General features: G+C 40.8%; 1 protein-coding gene across 6 annotated transcripts in view; it reads right to left on the minus strand.

The window, feature by feature from the left end:
- The window catches only part of MRE11 (DNA repair and meiosis protein (Mre11)), a 154,643-nt gene extending 147,135 nt beyond the window's left edge, over positions 1-7,508 (minus strand). For 2 of the 6 annotated variants that reach the window (XR_015543885.1, XM_087400837.1), the window contains exons 1-2: positions 7,364-7,508; positions 6,425-6,480 (exon numbers count right to left, since the gene is read on the minus strand). Coding sequence is in view for 3 of the 6 variants with exons in the window: in XM_087400837.1 (XP_087256963.1) it covers positions 6,425-6,441 (17 nt within the window). In the remaining 3 variants the exon portion in view is untranslated. Of the gene's footprint in view, positions 1-6,424; positions 6,481-6,919; positions 7,228-7,363 lie in introns of those variants that run through there. The other 4 variants (XM_087400839.1, XM_087400838.1, XM_087400841.1 and 1 more) reach the window with 4 other exon arrangements.
- Positions 7,509-18,406: the final 10,898 nt, after the last annotated feature.

The following is an 18,406-nucleotide window of genomic DNA, read 5'->3' on the forward strand; positions in this document are numbered from 1 at the left end:
CAGAAAACACTTCTTACCTCCTGACGAAGCATCCCAAGCTTGGGATCAGTATAGAAACCTTCGTTAGAGAAATTGATCAGTGGCAGAATACACTGATAAGTTTCGAGAGAGCGTAATGAAGGTTGATGAGCCCCAACCTCAATCAATCCAAGTGAAAGATTTCATATTTGGATTGAATGATCGGATTAAAATGGAAGTTCGGGCTAAGTATGCGAACACGTTGGATGATGCAATAGCCATAGCCCTGAACTATGAAGATGCCAAGGGCAACAGGCCAAGTGGGTTTGCGCAGGTCGGAACCCAGTATGGGTACTAGAAGAAATCTGGGTTTAAGAAGAAGTGGATTAGTAAAGGGAGTGGTTCTCAGCCGAGTGGTCAAGCCAAGCAAGCGAAACCAGCTGAAACTCCTAAATCAAGTACCACCATTGGAGTGAAGAGGAAAGTAACACCAATGGCAGCCCGGGCTTGGTCAAAGTCTCCCTTAAACCCAGAGCAAAGAGAAAAAGCGAGGAGAGAAGGCTTGTGTTTTGGTTGCCTTCACCCTCATCAGTGGAAGGATTGTCCACGAAATAAGGATCATCAGATGGCTGAGATGGTAGTCTCAAAATGCGACGTGGAAATGGAGGAAAGTCCCAGAGCGGAACAGATGCAGATTCACCTAGCGGGATCTTCTCAGAGGTCAGTACCTTGTTTGTTATGTGTGTCTGTTGCTAAGCTAGTAACGAGTGCACCTGATAACATCCTATCTAAGCCCGCAGCAACGGGGTATACAGCCTTTAATGATACGGAGTTGATTAAGATGAAAGGGCAAGTGACCAATCATGATGTCATTATGTTGTTTGACTCGACGTCAACTCACAATGTAATTAACTCCAAGCTCGTGAAGAGGCTGAAGTTAAAGACTATCCCATCTGACTATGCGTATACAGTCACGATGGCATATGAAAGTTCAACTGAAGTATGGAACCAAAGGGTTACCCACTTGGAGCTTCGTATTCAGGACTATGCTGAGAAGCTTGATTTTGAAATAACTAAGCTTGCTCATGCAGATATAGCCCTGGGTAAGGCGTGGCATTCTAGGAAGAATCCAGCCATTGATTGAAAAAAGCACGTATATCAATTCAAGATGAATGATGTGCTTTATGTCTTACGAGGTGAGAAAGACGAACCTCAGGGACCGTTGGTTTCCGTGATGGAAATCCGAAAAGCTCAAGAAGAGTTTTTATTCCTTTGCACAGCATCGGTAGAGCCGGTTGATGATTCTTCGGCTAGCACTGATGTTGCGCAAAGTGGTGAGATGGCCAAGCTGGCTAATCTTACAGCAGAGGAGTTCTCTGACTGTTTTAGGGATAAGCTACCTTATGGGTTACCTCCAGAGCGGAATGTTCAGCATAAGATCGAACTAATCCTGGGGGCAGAACCTGTAAATAGACCTCCCTATCGAATGAGTTTTACCGAAGAAGCGGAGGTGCGAAGGCAACTGGAAGAATACCTCAAGTTGGGGCAGATTCAACCAAGTTTTTCACCTTTTGCTTCCCCAGTGATATTAAAGAAGAAGAAAGATGATACTTTTCGCCTCTGTATAGATTACAGAGCATTAAATAATATCACTATTAAGCACAGATATCCAATGGCTCGGATTGATGATTTGCTAGATGCATTACATGGAGCCGTGATTTTCAGCAAGATAGATCTTAAGTGTGGCTACCATCAGATCCGGATTAGAGCCGAGGATGTGCATAAAACCGCTTTTAGAAGCAGGTTTGGTCATTATGAGTTTTTAGTAATGCCCTTCGGACTTACCAATGCTCCATAAGATGCCTCAAAAGGATCTTGTCAACCAATGCTTGTGTAAGGCATCGATTCTGAATATATGTGACTATTGCTTCACCCCAAAATGCTTTTGATATTTTCTTAAATTTCAGCATACACGGTGTCATCTCCATGAGAGTCTTGTTCTTCCTCTCCGCAATCAGATTATGTTGAGGCATGTATGGCACTGTTTTGTGATGCTTTGTCCCATGCTCTTTCAAGTACCCTTTGAAAGCATTTGAAGTATAATGTCCCCCATTGTCGGAATTGAGTGTTCCAATTCTAGAATTGGTTTGGTTCTCAGCCAACGCCTTGAACTCCTTGAACCAAATTGAACACTTCAAATCTGCATTTCATGAGAAAGAGCCACGTGAACCTGGAATAATCATCAATAAATGTAACAAAGTACCAATACCCTCTATGGGTAGTTACATTCAGTGGTCCACAAACATCACTATGCACAATCTGCAAAGCCCTGTGTACTCTTATTGAACCTGGGCCATCCTTTTGGAAAGGTAGGCGATATAACTTTCCAAGTGCACACGCTTCACACACCTCTTGAGTGGGCTGCTGTAATTTTGGCAAACCTCCAACCATATTATGATTATACAAGTATGCCAAAGCTATGTGATGCGCATGACTAAACCTGGCATGCCATAAATCACCAGGAGTAGCTTACAAGATAGTCAAAGCACGTTGATTATAGGGCTGAGCATCAAGCTTATAAAGACCCATGCTGGCCTCATAAGAACCTGTAGCCACAATCTCATACCCTTTCTTTGGATCCTTGATCCTGCATTGATCATCCTGAAGTTCCACGAGCATGTGTTGATCATGGGCCATGAATGGAACTGAAACAAGATTTTTTCTCAAGTCGGAAACATACCGGATATCACGGAGATACTTTTTCTTTCCTGAATCCAAAAGGATGGGAACATCTCCCATTCCTGTGATGTCCTGAGATGCATCATTAGCACAAGTAACCTGCCTGCCATAAACAGGTTTGATTCTCACTCCACAATCCCACTGTGTTTTGAGTGCATCATTCTTTGAGTTCAGATAGTAGTGAGCAGGAGAGAGAGAGTCAAGCTATGTCCCTGTTACAGTACATGCTCCAGCAACTCTGTCCTTCAACCAATGACTATCAACAACAGCACGACCAAATTACTGATCCATCTTGGAAACTCTAGCTTTCAAGGACATGCCATTAGCAAAGCCGCAGCAAGCCAAGGGACGAATTCTTTGCAACCCAAATTCTTGCCAGATAGAGCTTCACCTTTCCAGTTTGTGGCCTACGAAACCATCTGTCATCCAGATATTGGCAGCAATAACTCCGGCTGCATATTATTTCAATATTATGCAACACTACAATGTTCCAACTTGTTCATAATATTGTCTATTTCACAAAAAGATTGATTTGCAAGAATCATTATATCCTTCCAGGAGACATTACCAATATAACTCCATATCCTTAACTCCAAAATAAACAACGTGGCTAACCACTATTAGCCGGGCTAAGGTCAAGACATAAAGGCACGCTTAATATGGGCATTTGTTAAGGAGTGAAAAAGCCCAGTACGCAAGGATAAAGACACCAACAAATCCATATCTTCAAATTTCACATGAAAGGCTTTACATGCTAGCCGTATTAAATTGAAATGAAATTCCATAGGTTCAAATATGGTTTAGAACTTGATGTCAACTTATGGAGCACAATGTCTTCTTTCAAATCGTGTTAAAACCAAGAAACCCAATTGCCTAACCATGTGAAAGCAACCTTACAGCTGAAAGCAGAAAAGTGACTAAGGCCTAGCAATATCTTCAGGCCAACATAACACCTGCTCTTCTAATATGATCTCATTTCACACATAACCTGTTCCACCTTATGTACAGCCGAGTTTGAACCATCAAACTGAGGTCCAACTATTCAAGAGAAAATGATTTAAGCAGCTAGACCTTGTAAAACAATCTTGAAAAAAGCCCTTGAAGCACATAGTTGACCATAAATATGTCAAGTGGTTTTCGCTTTTAAGAGCAAAACAACCTTTTAACAAGTAAAGCGCAAGAACACCCTTAATACTGAGCTAATGCCCTGTATGGAACTCCATCCTTTAAAATAGAATTTCAGGAAACGTCAAGGCCATCATTTCAATAGCGACTATCCCCTTTTTTTGCATCCTAATAGGGGACTAGCACTAGCCATGCTTTTTGCTTTAGCTTCTTCAAACCGAATTGATATCTATGATGCTATCCAGAAATTATCTTCGTGACAAAAGGGTGACTCTAGTTGATTATACTTTCTAAATTTTAGAACTTCATTTTGTCCTAAGTAGAGGCATAAAACTTACATGAAGTAATGATCCAGCAAGCTGAGTTTGCCCACTGGTTTCGAAACACATCTACAATTTGAGTCTCAGGACTCAATCCAATAGATTCCATTCATGAGCACTTAAATTGAAATCAAAGAAAATGGCGCAAGCAAGCCAATATACAAGGCAAAATGCGTCAATAACAATGAATTCAAATAAGCTCACCCTCAACACAATTTCTTGTTTGTCCTGACAAAAGCATGTGACTTTGCCAATTTGTTGTACACGAAATGATCAAAACTAATTATATTTGATTGGCTGGCCAGTATAGCCTATAAGTGGATTTTCTCTTCTACAAAAATCAGGATGCCATCTATGCCCCTTATGACAGCCATTGTGAAAGCATGTTGAGGCCGATTCTTCTATCCAACAACAAATGAGATTAGCATGTGGAATGAATGAGTTTGAATGACCATGGGATGACTATTGGAGCTCAAGGTCTATGCAGCAGTCCAAGTAGAATAGAGGCCCTGCTCCTCAATGGGAACTTTGAAGGCCTTTAAAAACTTTCCTGAGGCTCATAAGATACACCATCTCAAAGGGAGCAGATTATTGAGGCATCAGGATGAGGATGCCATCTAAGATGCATCGCTCCTTTTTCCATGCATCAGCCAGCATGCCAGGAAATTCGAGATTTGTGCTAGAGGCTAGAGACCCTCTAGAGCATCTCATTGGGCGAGATTTGAAATTTATGGATTTGCAGAGATGCTTGTGGAGAAGCTTTGGTGATCCCTCAGGAATAGGAAGACCTTTGGCTTTCTATTCATAGAGGATTTGAAGGTAATAGGTGGAGCAAGACTTTTGGGTCAAATTCTTCATGCGCATGCTGCTCATCTTGCATCAGAGTCTATCCAATATTGGTGCAGGGAGGCTTCCACTATTATCTTACTTGGAGTTTACTTCTCTTGGCTATCCTTGACTGCACCTTAGGTGTTTTCTGAGAGTCTGGACTCATCATGTATCAATGTTCACCATCATATTATTCACTTTTGTTTTGTCGATACTGTTCAGTTTCCCAATTCAGACCCTGAGCACCAATGGATACGAGCTAGCAGATCATTGCCGGTATCACTATATGGCAGATGCACTAAAGCATTAGAGAACATACAGATTCATCCTTTTCAAACTTTTTGTTGCATTTGGATGGATATTATGCATACACTGATGGCTACATGGTCGAGAATCCAAGGGCTTTCCAAATCAGCAATTCAAAGAGAAGGAATTTCATCAAAGAATGAAGACACAGCCCCTTCTTCTTTGAGTACCCCTCTGATTTGTTTTGCCATTTTCAGCACCTTCTTAGCTATTTTTCAGCACCTTCTTAGCTATTTCACATGGTATATTAATACCTTGAGTCCTTGTACTCATGCATCCGTTCTTTCCTTTTTTTTTAATTGGGGGGGGGGGGGGGCCTACCTTGCTACGGTTTTTATTTGCGATTGATTGTTGTACTAGTGGTGAAACCAAGCACATCCATATTTGCCAACAGGTTAATAATTTTTTCTCTCACGATTTTTAATTTATTTAGTGGGTACAAGTTATGAGAATGCAGAGGCAAACTATGAGGTCTTTCTGAAAACTTGATGGAGAGAGGCTGACATATGAGACTTTATTTTTTCCCAAACCACGAACTCTGAACATAACTTGAACCCTGTTTTTTTCATGAGGAAAAAAAGGTACAAACAGGATCATGGACTTGAAATGCTACACAAGGTCTATCAGGATCAGCTCCAACTTGCGAATCTCAAGGGTACTGCTTTTGTTCCCGAGATAGTAATTAACAAAGATTGACACTTTTTGAAAACTGAAACTCAATAAATAGATGTATTAGCTTGTAAGTCCTCCTTGGAGACATGTGAGTCATTGTCATTACGCCTTGGAACATATTGTGGCCTAGACTATGATGACATGAACCATGGTGTTGTTGTCCATCGATGTTGCATTCACCATGCTCGTGTCTTTCAATTCCAAGCTCTCCCTCATTGTCAAAAATATGCATCAAAAGAGAGGGCTGGTTAATTTCTCGGAACATCAACCCACTGAATTACAACAGAATACCTACTTTGTTGTCCCCAAATCCCATACTACAAGTACTTGGACACAAAGTGTAGTGGGAGAGACTACACCCTTCCTCTCCATAAATTTATAAGCCAAGGGAGCAAGCCTTTCCCTGAGAGTCATTGAGAAGATCACGATAATTGAGTCATCGTGATAGTTAAAAGGGTTTGGAAATGGTGCTTTACCTTGCTAATGACGCCATTGAAGAATGCGGGTCTTTAAGAGCGAAAAGAACAAAAACCTTCAAACATACATAGAGACAAGCACATCATCATTAGCTTTCTGTAGCTAAGAATAGCAAACTCCTACTAATTTAATGAATTAAAAGAGGAGTTCCATGGCTACAAATTTGTGCAAAGCAAGAATAGAGCATACTGAAAGAATGGGCAACCGAACAAAGGCCATCTACACTACGATGGAAAAACTCAAAGGCCGTATTAATACACATTCCTTTATGAAAACCACGAGAAACCAACTCATGCCCTTGCCTACGGAGCCACCGTCGATAGAAAATCAAGTGACCCGTCGCTAAAAAAGAGAACAAGTATTTGTACAATAGTCTTACTTGAAATGAAGCTGGCGGTAGCAATCCAGTGAAAAGCAACTACAGCCCACATTCAGTACTTGGAAAAGCAACAAACACACTGGACAGCAAGAAACAAAGACTAAGAATGACGAACCAGGAAAGAATCACAGCTGCAACGAAGTTGACGAGCTGCCAGAGGACCACAGATCAATGTCAGTTACGACGAATCGCCATTTTCGATGTATTTGAGGTATTCCTATGGTCCAATCATTTTGAAGCCTTCAAATCCTATCAAGCTATTGGTTTCTGTTGAAGACCTTAGTGTTCAATGTGTCCAAACGTTCCATACTATGCATGAGGATAGTCGTACAAACAAGGTAAATCGCGTCTTGATTTTATCTATATCTTCTGCCAATATATTCTTATAAGTTTGCCTACTCATGATGTCTTGTCATAGCTCCAACGAATCTCTAACTACACACAAGGCTATGACTGCACCGCTACCGACGACTCAGCAATTAATTACAACAGCCGAAACAAAAGGAGAAAAAGGCAAAACCGGCTCAAGAGGAAGGCAACCCACGAGCAAGAAACACACCCAGGAAACAAGCCGGGTCAAAATGCTCCTTTCAACCACTCGATCATGCTCGAAACAATTTTTGGGTCCGTTCTGGAGACTGGAAATCGTGTCTTCTGTTTTTCTCTACCTTGGCATGAAAACATCTCACAAATTAGCCCGCGAAAACTTTAGCTTTCTAATCGTAAATTGTGAATTCTATACAATTTGCAATACAAACATCTATTTCTTATATTGTTCTTCTATATATGGCTAAATTTTCTCATTCATCTATGACTTCTAAATATATCTCTCTTTTTTTTTTTCAGCACTAAAATAGCTCACTAGAACTAAATAACTACTTAGTGTTACTTCTAAATATTCACCAAGTAGTAGTACTAAATAACCCAAAGCCCACCAAAAAACAATATCCACCCGTTGTAGTACTGAATAACCCAAAGCCCACCAAAAAACTTTAGCTGTATTTGTGAATTGTGTTGCTCCCAAAGCCCATAACAAGGTACTATGTTCTTCATTTACCAAGGTGGCACGATCTCCATTTAGAGAAAATGTAAGTAACTAGGATTTAAAAATTGCAATAAATTTTCCCAATGTTTTATAAAGGGTGTAAATTGGAAGGACTGGGAAAGAGAACAAAGCAACTGAAAGTGAATAAATATGAGGAAAGGTAAATAAGTGTATAGAGAGGAGAGGAGGGAGATGAAAGAGGGCCTAAATTTAAACCAAGATTATCTTGCACTAAAAAAGTCGGCTTGAGAACTGAAAATTGAACATTGGCTTTGATTAGCCAAAAATTAGTGCACTTTCTATAGACCCTTTGTAGGGGCAAAAAAAAAACTTGAACAACTACCTCACTCTTGCATAGCAACTCCAAGGAGCAAGATTCTAATGCATTCAAACCATCCTTTATACGAGCTTTATACACTTAGAAGGAGTGAACTTCCACAACATATTATGAGCATACATTTAGACTAAGCCTAAGTAATGATGCAGAATCTCCCGACCCTTTGTAGGGGCAAAAAAAAAACTTGAACAACTACCTCACTCTTGCATAGCAACTCCAAGGAGCAAGATTCTAATGCATTCAAACCATCCTTTATACGAGCTTTATACACTTAGAAGGAGTGAACTTCCACGACATATTATGAGCATACATTTAGACTAAGCCTAAGTAATGATGCAGAATCTCCCCAATCACCTGTAAGGACTTTATTAGTTAATATTAAAATGGCATATAAGATCTACCATGAATATGGCATATCTTAGATACAGCCACAACGACTACATAGATGAAAAAATATGCATTCCTCTTCCAACAGCACCATTTTCTAAGAGATCTAGTGGTTAGATTCCAAGTGCCAGCAACCACCTCAATATATGTTGCTACATACCTTTGGCTAATGCGCACAATGAATCCCACATCACATGAATAAGGCTCTCTAGGGCCTTGCCACACATGTCACAATGAATCTCAACTCCCAAACACCTTGAAATGGATGGACTATTGTAGTATTTTATGCATATAGATATTGAGTCACATCTTGACAAGGATGGACTATTGTAGTATTGTATGCATAAAGATATTGCATTTAGGAAAACGTTTGCCATCCCAAAATTGCATACATTGCTTCTTCCTATGATGCAGTGTGTCCTACCTCTTCCAACAATTGTGAAGCCATTCATGATGTGCTTAGCAAGAAGAGTGTCTCCAATCCCCAATTTAGTTCTTTGAGGCTTCTTGGGATAATCTTGGTTAGACCCATGTTTCTTTAAGGTTTCTTGGGGATAAGCTTGATGAGAGCCCTAAAGCACTATGTAGCTTTCAATTAGTAGTCCATCAAGGTCAAATTACTTCTCATCTACCATTTCTCCAAGTTATTTCTTTGCTCCTTCATGATGAAGGGCATTTTGCTTTCTCCTGGGAAAGGCATTTAGCATACATCTAATAAAATCTTGCATTTTGGTGTGCAATTGTGAGTCCTGATGAAAAGATGGCAAGTATACCAAAGGTAATGCAAAAGTAAGTATTCATTAGGGACTAACCACATGACCATAGCATCTTTTTTTATATCCTCATCTTGCTAAGTTGATAGCCCCTATGTTCCTAGAGCTAACACACAACAAGAAAAAACCTTTCTCAATGAATTGCACCTTTTCCAAGGTCCACTTCTTCCCAACAGAGCAACAAATAATTTATCAAACTCCTTCAGATGGGAACCTCCCCTATGAAGAGCATGTAGATGCCATAGGACACATATCGTCAAAAGTTTTGCAAATTTTGGAAAAGGTAGAATTTTCCACCTTGTCATGGTTTTGTACCAAGGTGTGCACCCCTTTCTATATCTCTCTTGCCTTTTGATGGAGATTCCACTTACTAATTGCTATTGGGGATGTATTCCAATTCAAGAGAGCACCATTTACATTATTTGGCGATAACTACATAGGGGTCATGTTCAATATGTTCTTACTTGTCACTATCACTAGTATGGTTATTTGCTTTCGTCTTGGAGCTAGAGCCAAGAGCATTGAAAAGGTCAAGAATCATTGTCTCATCATGTAAGACAAAAAGACAACTTCTACGTTTAAGAACAAAGGCGGCATTACCTGCAATTCATGCACATCTTCTACTATCAGGTATGACACAACGGGTTGGAAGGCATACAACCTTCTATTGTGCCTCCGCTTACTTAGGTGGGTGACATGCAGTGACCCCCTCCAAGTGGGGACGCTAGGTTCCACATTCCATTTAAGCTCAAGGGCACTCCACTTTCCTACTCAATCTCATCGGCTACTATACCCCTTGCATATTGTTAGCATGTGCTTCGCTTAGAACAATGTTGCACCCAATAAAGTTGTGAAGGAGCACATTAGTGGGGGCAACGCAAAAACGACTAAAATATATAGCCTAGCTTTCCTATGAAAGGTTTCCCAACAGCAAAACAACCCTCAATCTTCATCCCAAGGCCATATCAGATCCTTGTCTTTGCCCAAAATGATGCTTTCTTTATTACACAAGCCTTGGCAAGCATGAAGCAACATGGTTCTCAAATTAGCTAGAACTAGGCCATAATTTTGTGTGAATTCTTGAAGTAGGTCAAAAGAGCTACAAAAGTAGAGAAACACAAGAATTCAATAAGCAAAATACAAAAGACATATGAAGCTAGCACAAGCCCATGAACATTACTATGGCGTTACTATGGAAATAAGAACTTTACTTTAAATCATTGATCGAGACAATTAAGAGCCATTAACACTGAAACATAAGAGACCTTGATCTCACAAATGTAGTGCAAGCAATCACATCACATGGTAGTAAACAATGAGAGAATAGACAATAAGGAGTAGGGATACTAACACTAACTTCTTGAGATAATAAGGAGTAGGGATACTAACACTAACTTCTTGACAGCATGAAACTAAATCATAGGCCTATAGTCCAAACACCAAATTCATTGCAAAAGCAAGGACACAAATGAAAGCATAAGAAAAACAAGAAGGCAATTCCAAATCTTAATTTTTTGTTTTGCAATAAAAAATTCATTTGATTTTTACAAGGGAGTTTGAAAATATTGAAAAAAACACCCCTTCCTTGGAATTCCTTTAATGTTGCCTCTTTCAATGTCGAGGTTCCTATTTTACTTAATGCCTGATTAATACATATTTATAGATTGCAAATTTGGCTATCAAAGAAAATGTCAAATGGACGTGCATTCACACAAATTAACAAGACCAAACATTTTAAATTATAACAATCACACATTTGCACATTTTTTGTGTTATTTAAGCACTTTTGTTATAAACAAGTGCCACCATAAGATTCAAGGGCATGGAACATACTTGCAAGGGCAAGTTGGGTCATGATTAACCTTGTGTAGTTGATTAGGCCACATGACTCTCAAACTACAAGGGGTTAATCATGACCCAATTTGCCCTTGAACGTATATCCCATGCCCTTGAATCTTAGGGTAGCACTTTTTTATAACAAAATTGTTCAAATAGCAAGGAATTGTGCAAATGTGTGATTGTTGTAGTTTAAAACGTTGGGCCTTTTTGGTACATATTTAGTTTGTGTGAATGCACATCCATTTTAAAGTTAAAATGTTTGTCTCACCAAGGCATGTTAAAAGAATTTGAATTGTCTCGTTTAGAAAATTAATATCATGGTCTAACAATAACTCGAGAGAACAACCAAACCTCACAAGAATGCTCTCATACAAGAAAATAGCGACAGTAAACTCCCGAGTGTCAATCAGTGCCAGCAGATGGATGTCCACCTTCTAACCAAGCCATGCCAGTTGATCTCTTACCACTTTGACTTTCATCATGCTGTTAAGTATTGACTCTCCGTCAAGTACTGACTCTCCCTCATCCATGTGCATATTGAAAAGCTGGTGCTGGAGAGTCAAGATACGAGAAGTGTTATCTGCCTCATACAAGTACTTCAGAGTGGCCCACGCTTATACTGGTGTGTCAGCCATCTGGATGTGAGGAATCATAGGGTCCACCATCATCCCTATGATTAAATCCAGGGCCTAGGCATCTCTATCCTCCCACGCTTCAAGTTTTATCTTTGTCCACTGGCATCAGAATCCTACCCTTGTGTTCTACAATATCATTTGGCTTTGTGTCCACTCTCATCGTGAGCTTCCACAGCTTCCGAGCCATAAGGCCACTCCAAATCTTTACCCTCTAGGTTGGTTAACTTGTCCCATCCATCTTCCCAGACTGTCCAAAGTTAGGGACAATATAAGAGGGAGAATGATTAGCAGCAAGAGTATGAATAGTAGTGGCAAAAGAGGCTTCTGACTTTGAAATGTTTGCTACATATTTCACACAACAAAGAATCTCTAAATAGAGTGTGTAGTAGATGAAATAGAACTCTACAAACCTTGTTTGAATTAGAGTTGCTTTCCTGAACAAGAACTCCTTCCTTTAATGTGAGAGTGTCTAGAGCTGAGAATCGTGCTCCAATATCATGTTGGAAATTAGGCATGCAACCTTTGCAAAAAAGGAATAGCTCCATCTCACTCACTTAATGATGCAGACCATGACCTCACTCACAAGATAGAGTATAGGTAGCATATACAAGAGAGAGAATATGAGAGATAAACTTAGATGTATTCCTCCATGAAATAGGGGGCAAGGCACAAAGATGAGCACAAAAGACCAGCAAGAGGCTGGATACCTAAAGCTTGATATCACTCCTACTCTTCCTGTTCCACGAGTCCTTGTGTAGGCTTCAATATCTGCTATGACTAATGAGAAATAATGGGGAAGAGGCCCCTTATATAGGGGGCTGGAAGGGATGCAACCTGGCTAACTTTCCAGCTGGTCCAGGTGCTAGCAAGCCGACTAGCTAGTTAGCCCCTTCCTATCCTCAAAGAGTCTCCCTTGGGAAGCCTATATAAGGGGCTCACTAGGGCTTCCTTCCCTCCTTGGTATGGCTCTAGCCTCTATTGGCTATTGGTATGTAGCCCAATGCTGTTCCCCAGTATCCTTCTCCCTCACAATCATATGCCCCTCCATGTCCTCATATGGGGGCTCACAGGTGGGGGACATTGACTTCCAATGCATCAGTCATACCATTTGCAAATCATAATCATGGCACTAGGATGATCCACCAATATCAAAAGCATGAGAAACAAGCACGACGAGGGAAGTGTGATTTGTGCTGGAGGAGCCACTGGTGAGACCAAAATGGATCAACTAGCATTGAATGTTAGGATCAATCACAAGAACTCAATGCCAACAAGGGTATCAAAACAAGAGAGACGAGTGGATATCCAAAATAGGAGCTCAAGTTAATGGGCTCTAGCGTGTGAATGATGACGACAAAGAGGGAAGTGAGGAGACTAAGCATTTCACTATAAATGACCCCAAATGAAGAGACAGAGAAGGGGAAGATCAAGTGAGTTGAGACACCATGCATTAAGGAGATTTGAGTGAACTTTAGCAAGAATCAAGAAGCAGATCCTCACAAACCTCACAAAGGTAATTTCATTAGTGCGAGCCATAATGGATATGTTCAATGGAAGGTCACCACAAAGTCCACACAAAGTAGAAGCAACGTGAGGACAAAAGATAAGGGTAAACTTCCAAAAATTCATGGGACAAGGGGGAGACAATCCTTGAACCCATGTACGAGAATGCCAATGATATTGCAAGTCAATATGGAGGAAGAAGACTTGATGTACTTCCCCACCATGTTCACTTCACTACATGGGATGAATTGAAGGAGGCCTAGTTTAGGAGGTTTCAACATGATTTTAGCGAGGAACATGTCATGTTGAAAGTCAACAGCATCAAACAAAGGTGGTGAATCAATGTATGGTTGTGCACGCAAATGAAGTTGCTGGCTAACCAACTAAACAACATGCAAGATGAAACAATATATGATCCTAGTTGCCAAGTGGTCTCACCAATGGCATGGAGTTGCGCAACATGGAGATCACCTATCTAATGAAGACGTACAATGAATTGTTTACAAAGCCATTGCAAATGAGAAAGGGATAAATGAATCCAAAAGAAGAAAACATTTATCTCCCATGAGGTGCACAATGTGAAGAGGAGGGCAAATACACTTTGGTGGTGAAGAAAGACATAAAGTTCAAGAAAGAGGAGCTAAAGAAGCTTGTAGGGAGAATGGGGATACGAGTTACTCCTAAATAGATGAAGTATGGCGTCACAGGTACAAGGTGGATGGCCATGTATTGAATGAGTGTCAGTAGGGTAAGTAGTACAATATTTGCAATTGTTTGGGCCACACAATCGAACAGTGTTGGTTTCAATAAGCACAAGAAGTCTGCAGAGATTCATCGAGTGGAAAGGGAGGCCAAAAGGCCCTACTAAGGAGAAATACATAAGAGTGCCAAAACATCATGGTACTTTTGTGACAAGGAAGGCCACCGCAAGAGAAAATGCTAATTGTGGACAAAAAATATTCAACCAAGATGTCCATGGACTGATTGCTAGAGTGTTGGTGGAAGTGGAAGGATAAGTGCTCACAAGGTCTCAAGAAAAGAACCAAATGAGTCCGAAGAAGATAAATGAGCTATGAATTCACTAGAAAAGAAGATGGTGAAGGAGATCAACCACACCCTCAAGCAAAAAGAACCCCTTATTGACATAGGGGAAGTACCACGTTCTTGGGCAATCAATGAATGAACAGAGGAGCCAGAGTGTAGCCAAAGGAACGAAAGTAAGAATGCATCAGGTAGCAAAGATGAGGTAGAAGGCATTCCATTGGCATAGAATCAAATAGACACATAGCTTGGGAGAAATTAGGAATTGAACGTGATATTTCCATACTCCCCACTATGTAAATTTGTTCTGAAACCCCACAATCCACAAAGAACATGCAGAAAGAGCAAAACCATTGACCAAAAGGGTGGAGGTGATTGAAACAATGATTTGGGATGAAGAAGTACCCATGATCAATGCCAAAATTAAAATCATATGGTAAAGGGAGTGCTCATCGATGAAGGCTCTGGCATTATCATGTCCAAGGAAGTCCAAAGTTAGATCAATTGGAAAAACTTGAAGCCATCTCCATTTAAGTTGCTCATGAATGTAGGCATAAAGATTAGTGGAGCATACTTTATGGTCTATCTCTTGTGCTAGGTTGAATGCCAAGAGTCTTATTTCCATTGATGGTCATGTCTACGACTTCTTTCCCACCTCTTGTGCTCGATTTCCTAGTTGATGGTTTTTTTCTTGTTTCATTCCTCCATGAAGATGATGTTATCCCTTTTCTTTTCTCTTGAATTGTTTGGATGCCTTCCCAACATTTAAATCTATTTATGTTATGTTCTCTTTATCCTTATTTGGGGATATATGCTTGCCCATATCCATCTCTAGCTCTATTCTCCTTTTGTGAATATTTTTCATCATGTTTCTTTCTCACCATTTGACCTTAGGAGATTTTGCCTTAGATATCTTCTCCTTTATCTTCATTACATTTCCAAAATTTTGCATGGCTAAATAATATGTAAGAACATTTGAAGAAGTACTTTGATTTTACCTACTTCTAGGCTGCAAGATAGAGTAGCAGACAACTTACGCAGCTTAATGTCAAACTTGAAGAGCAATGATATGGCTACATCCCTAATGTGATATGGCCTCTTCTTTTGTTGAGCATTGATATGGTTACCTCCTTGAATCTTTTTGATGTAATAGCTCTTTTGAATTTTTTTGTTATGTCTCCTCTCTGAGAATATACTTAAAAGAAAATGTACAAATATTTTTATATATAATACAAATTACCTTTTTTATACTTATACGATCCCCATATTCTACTTTAATGCCTCTCCTAGAAAAGAAATGATTTCCAATTTTTGTTCCATTCAATGAATCTTTTGTTAAGAGTTCACGCTCAACATCATGTGATCACGTGTGCATAGCACCATCATGTGATCATATGTGCATAGCACTAACCCAATAGAGTGCTATAAAGGAAAGGGTTAGATACCCTAACCCTAACCCTAAATGGGTTTGTATATATTCTATTTTTTCAACTATACACTTAGTCATTTGTGGTGTGCTCTCTAGGTGTGCCCTCTCTCCTCATCTCCACTCTTCTCCTCTCCCCTCTTCATATTTTGTCATGGTATCAGAGCATGGTTGTGCCTTCTGCTGAGGTGCCATCCTTCTTGTGAGAGTGATTGAGAGATTGAGGGAGATTGAGCGTTGCATTCTTTTCCGTTGAGAGAAAATTATGTTCACTGAGAAATTTCTGTTCATTGAAAGAAAATTTCCATCTATCCATTTAGAGAGAGATTTTGAGTGTTCATTCTTTTGAGAAAGAGTTTCTTTATGAGGGATCTCCATTGAGTGAGAGAGATCTACTTTGTGAGAGGTTCATGAGTGCTTTCTTCTCTGAGAGATAGGAAGAGATCTCATCAACAAAGCAACTCTGCGACATACAAAGCTCCTACAATAGCTCAAGGGCCAAAAGGTTCTCTTAGTAATCCTCTACCTAAGGCTCGAATTTGTGCCTCCTACAATGCCTTCGGCAAATAGCTCCAAGGCTCCAAACGAAGGCTCTTCAACGGACTGCAGCATGAGGTCATGAGCAAAGGCGGTGCCATTCATCCCGGCTAGGCCTTCATTGTCTCGCTGTAATTTGACAGGCAACCTCTGCAAACTCAAGCCAGCCCACTCCTTAGACTCAACGAGCTTCTACTAGGCGACCTCCAGCATCCAGCTCCTGAGTAGCCAACACACTATCTATAGCCACGCTCCATAGGCAACCAAGCGGCTACCCAGGGACCGCGGGCTCTTCCAAACCTCCAACAACAACTTTGCAACCTCCAACTAGGCGACAAAATCTCTGCAACGACACACAATGCGGGCCTATGGCTGACTCCAAGCTCCTGCCTCTCCAAAGATTCGCCTCTCTATCGACCTTCATACAGGCTCTATAGACTCTCTAAGACGTAAGCTTAGCCAGTTGCTTAACTAAGGGAGGGTTGTCGTCTGCTGCTTCACGGCTACCACACGTAAAAACAAAGCTCTAAGACTCACGTGGCCTCTCTACGACTATACGAAACAGCTCCAAGGCGCCATCTCCTTCGACTTGCAAACTCCCGCTCCTGGCAATGCCCCCTCCACCATCCATTCAGCACCTCTCTATAGCTGGCTCCTACTCTCCAAATAACCCAGCGCATCCAACGCTACAACGACGAGCACATTCGCCTCTCCATGCGACCAAAGGCTTCTATTGCTCATGCTCTTCAGTGACGGATCATAGCGCCTACTGCAACTCAGCAATCTTCCTCATTGCTCTAACTCAAGATTTCGTTGATTCCGTGCTTCGATTCCATCGCTGTTTCGAGCTTTGTCGACCCAGGTTCTCCAACCTTGGAAAAGCCATGTGGCAAGAATCTTATCCCAGGGTGACCACACACCCTTGGGCCTTGGTCATCAAGATGCCACATCACCTTATTTGGTTAAGTTAGCTCGGGTACCGTAGGCTTGGTTACCAAGTAGATAGGGTTGGTTAGTAGCCCTAGGCTTGGTTAGCCACTAGTGGTCAGTGTCTTGACACGTGGCAAATAGGATGATACCAGGGTGAGGTCAATTTGACCTTGGGTTAGCAGGCTTGTTGGTCAGCACCTACCACCTCAGCTGTTGCTAGGTCAGCAGTCAAAGTCAAAGACCATGTCATCACTTTGACCAATCAATAGTCAACTGCCACATCACCATCATTGCCACGTGGCACACAGCCTCTTGATAGGCATTGTTACCTCTTGCCAACAAGCACACAAAGCCTCTACATGTGCACCCAGTTGCCACATCATCACAGAGTGCTTCATAGGCATACCTCTTACTACACAATGCCACATCATCATTGCATGTGACCCACAGTGACACATCATCATTGTGCACCATTTGCACTCTTTTTGCTCCTCCACCTAGATTAAGTCATATCTCTTGATCCAGGAAGAATTTGAGGGTGCTCCAAAAAGGAAAGTCGCTCGATTTTTTGTGCTCTACACACTTGTCACATCACATGCACATTTTGGTGCAAGTATCACTCACATTTTAGCCTCGCTGACAAAACCACTTCCTTCAGACACATTCGCCTGTATATCGACGCATTTGACCCAGCACTTAAAAAGAATAAAAGAAAAGGAATTATTTGATGTTCTTTCATCGATCAATGGTTGGTATAGATCTAGATCAGAGTAGACTAGATCGCCATAGAGGGGACGCTTTGAATTTCCCCAAGTTGCCAATTAAAGCCATGCATGAAATTCCTGACTAGTACCTACTCGGAGTCAGCAGTCGATATGCTCACATACGATTTCACATCATTACATTACCTAAAACTTGATGTTCATCAGTTCAGTGAGTAGACTTTAGAGAGTTTAGAGGCATTGCCGATTGTTCAGTGGGTAGATAGCATTTGATTTCACACACACACATGCCACCATTGTAAAGCCTATACGACTATTTCATGGCATTGTGCACATCATTTCATCCTTGTAAAGCCTCTTGGCTATTCCCAGCATCATTTGCCACAAGCCTTGTAACACATATCATATTTTATATATTGCAGTTCTT

This window comes from Dipteris shenzhenensis, chromosome 29 (genome assembly GCF_047967505.1).
Source record: "Dipteris shenzhenensis isolate YYH24624 ecotype China chromosome 29, Dip_SZ_1.0, whole genome shotgun sequence".
In the NCBI taxonomy this organism is placed as follows: domain Eukaryota; kingdom Viridiplantae; phylum Streptophyta; class Polypodiopsida; order Gleicheniales; family Dipteridaceae; genus Dipteris; species Dipteris shenzhenensis.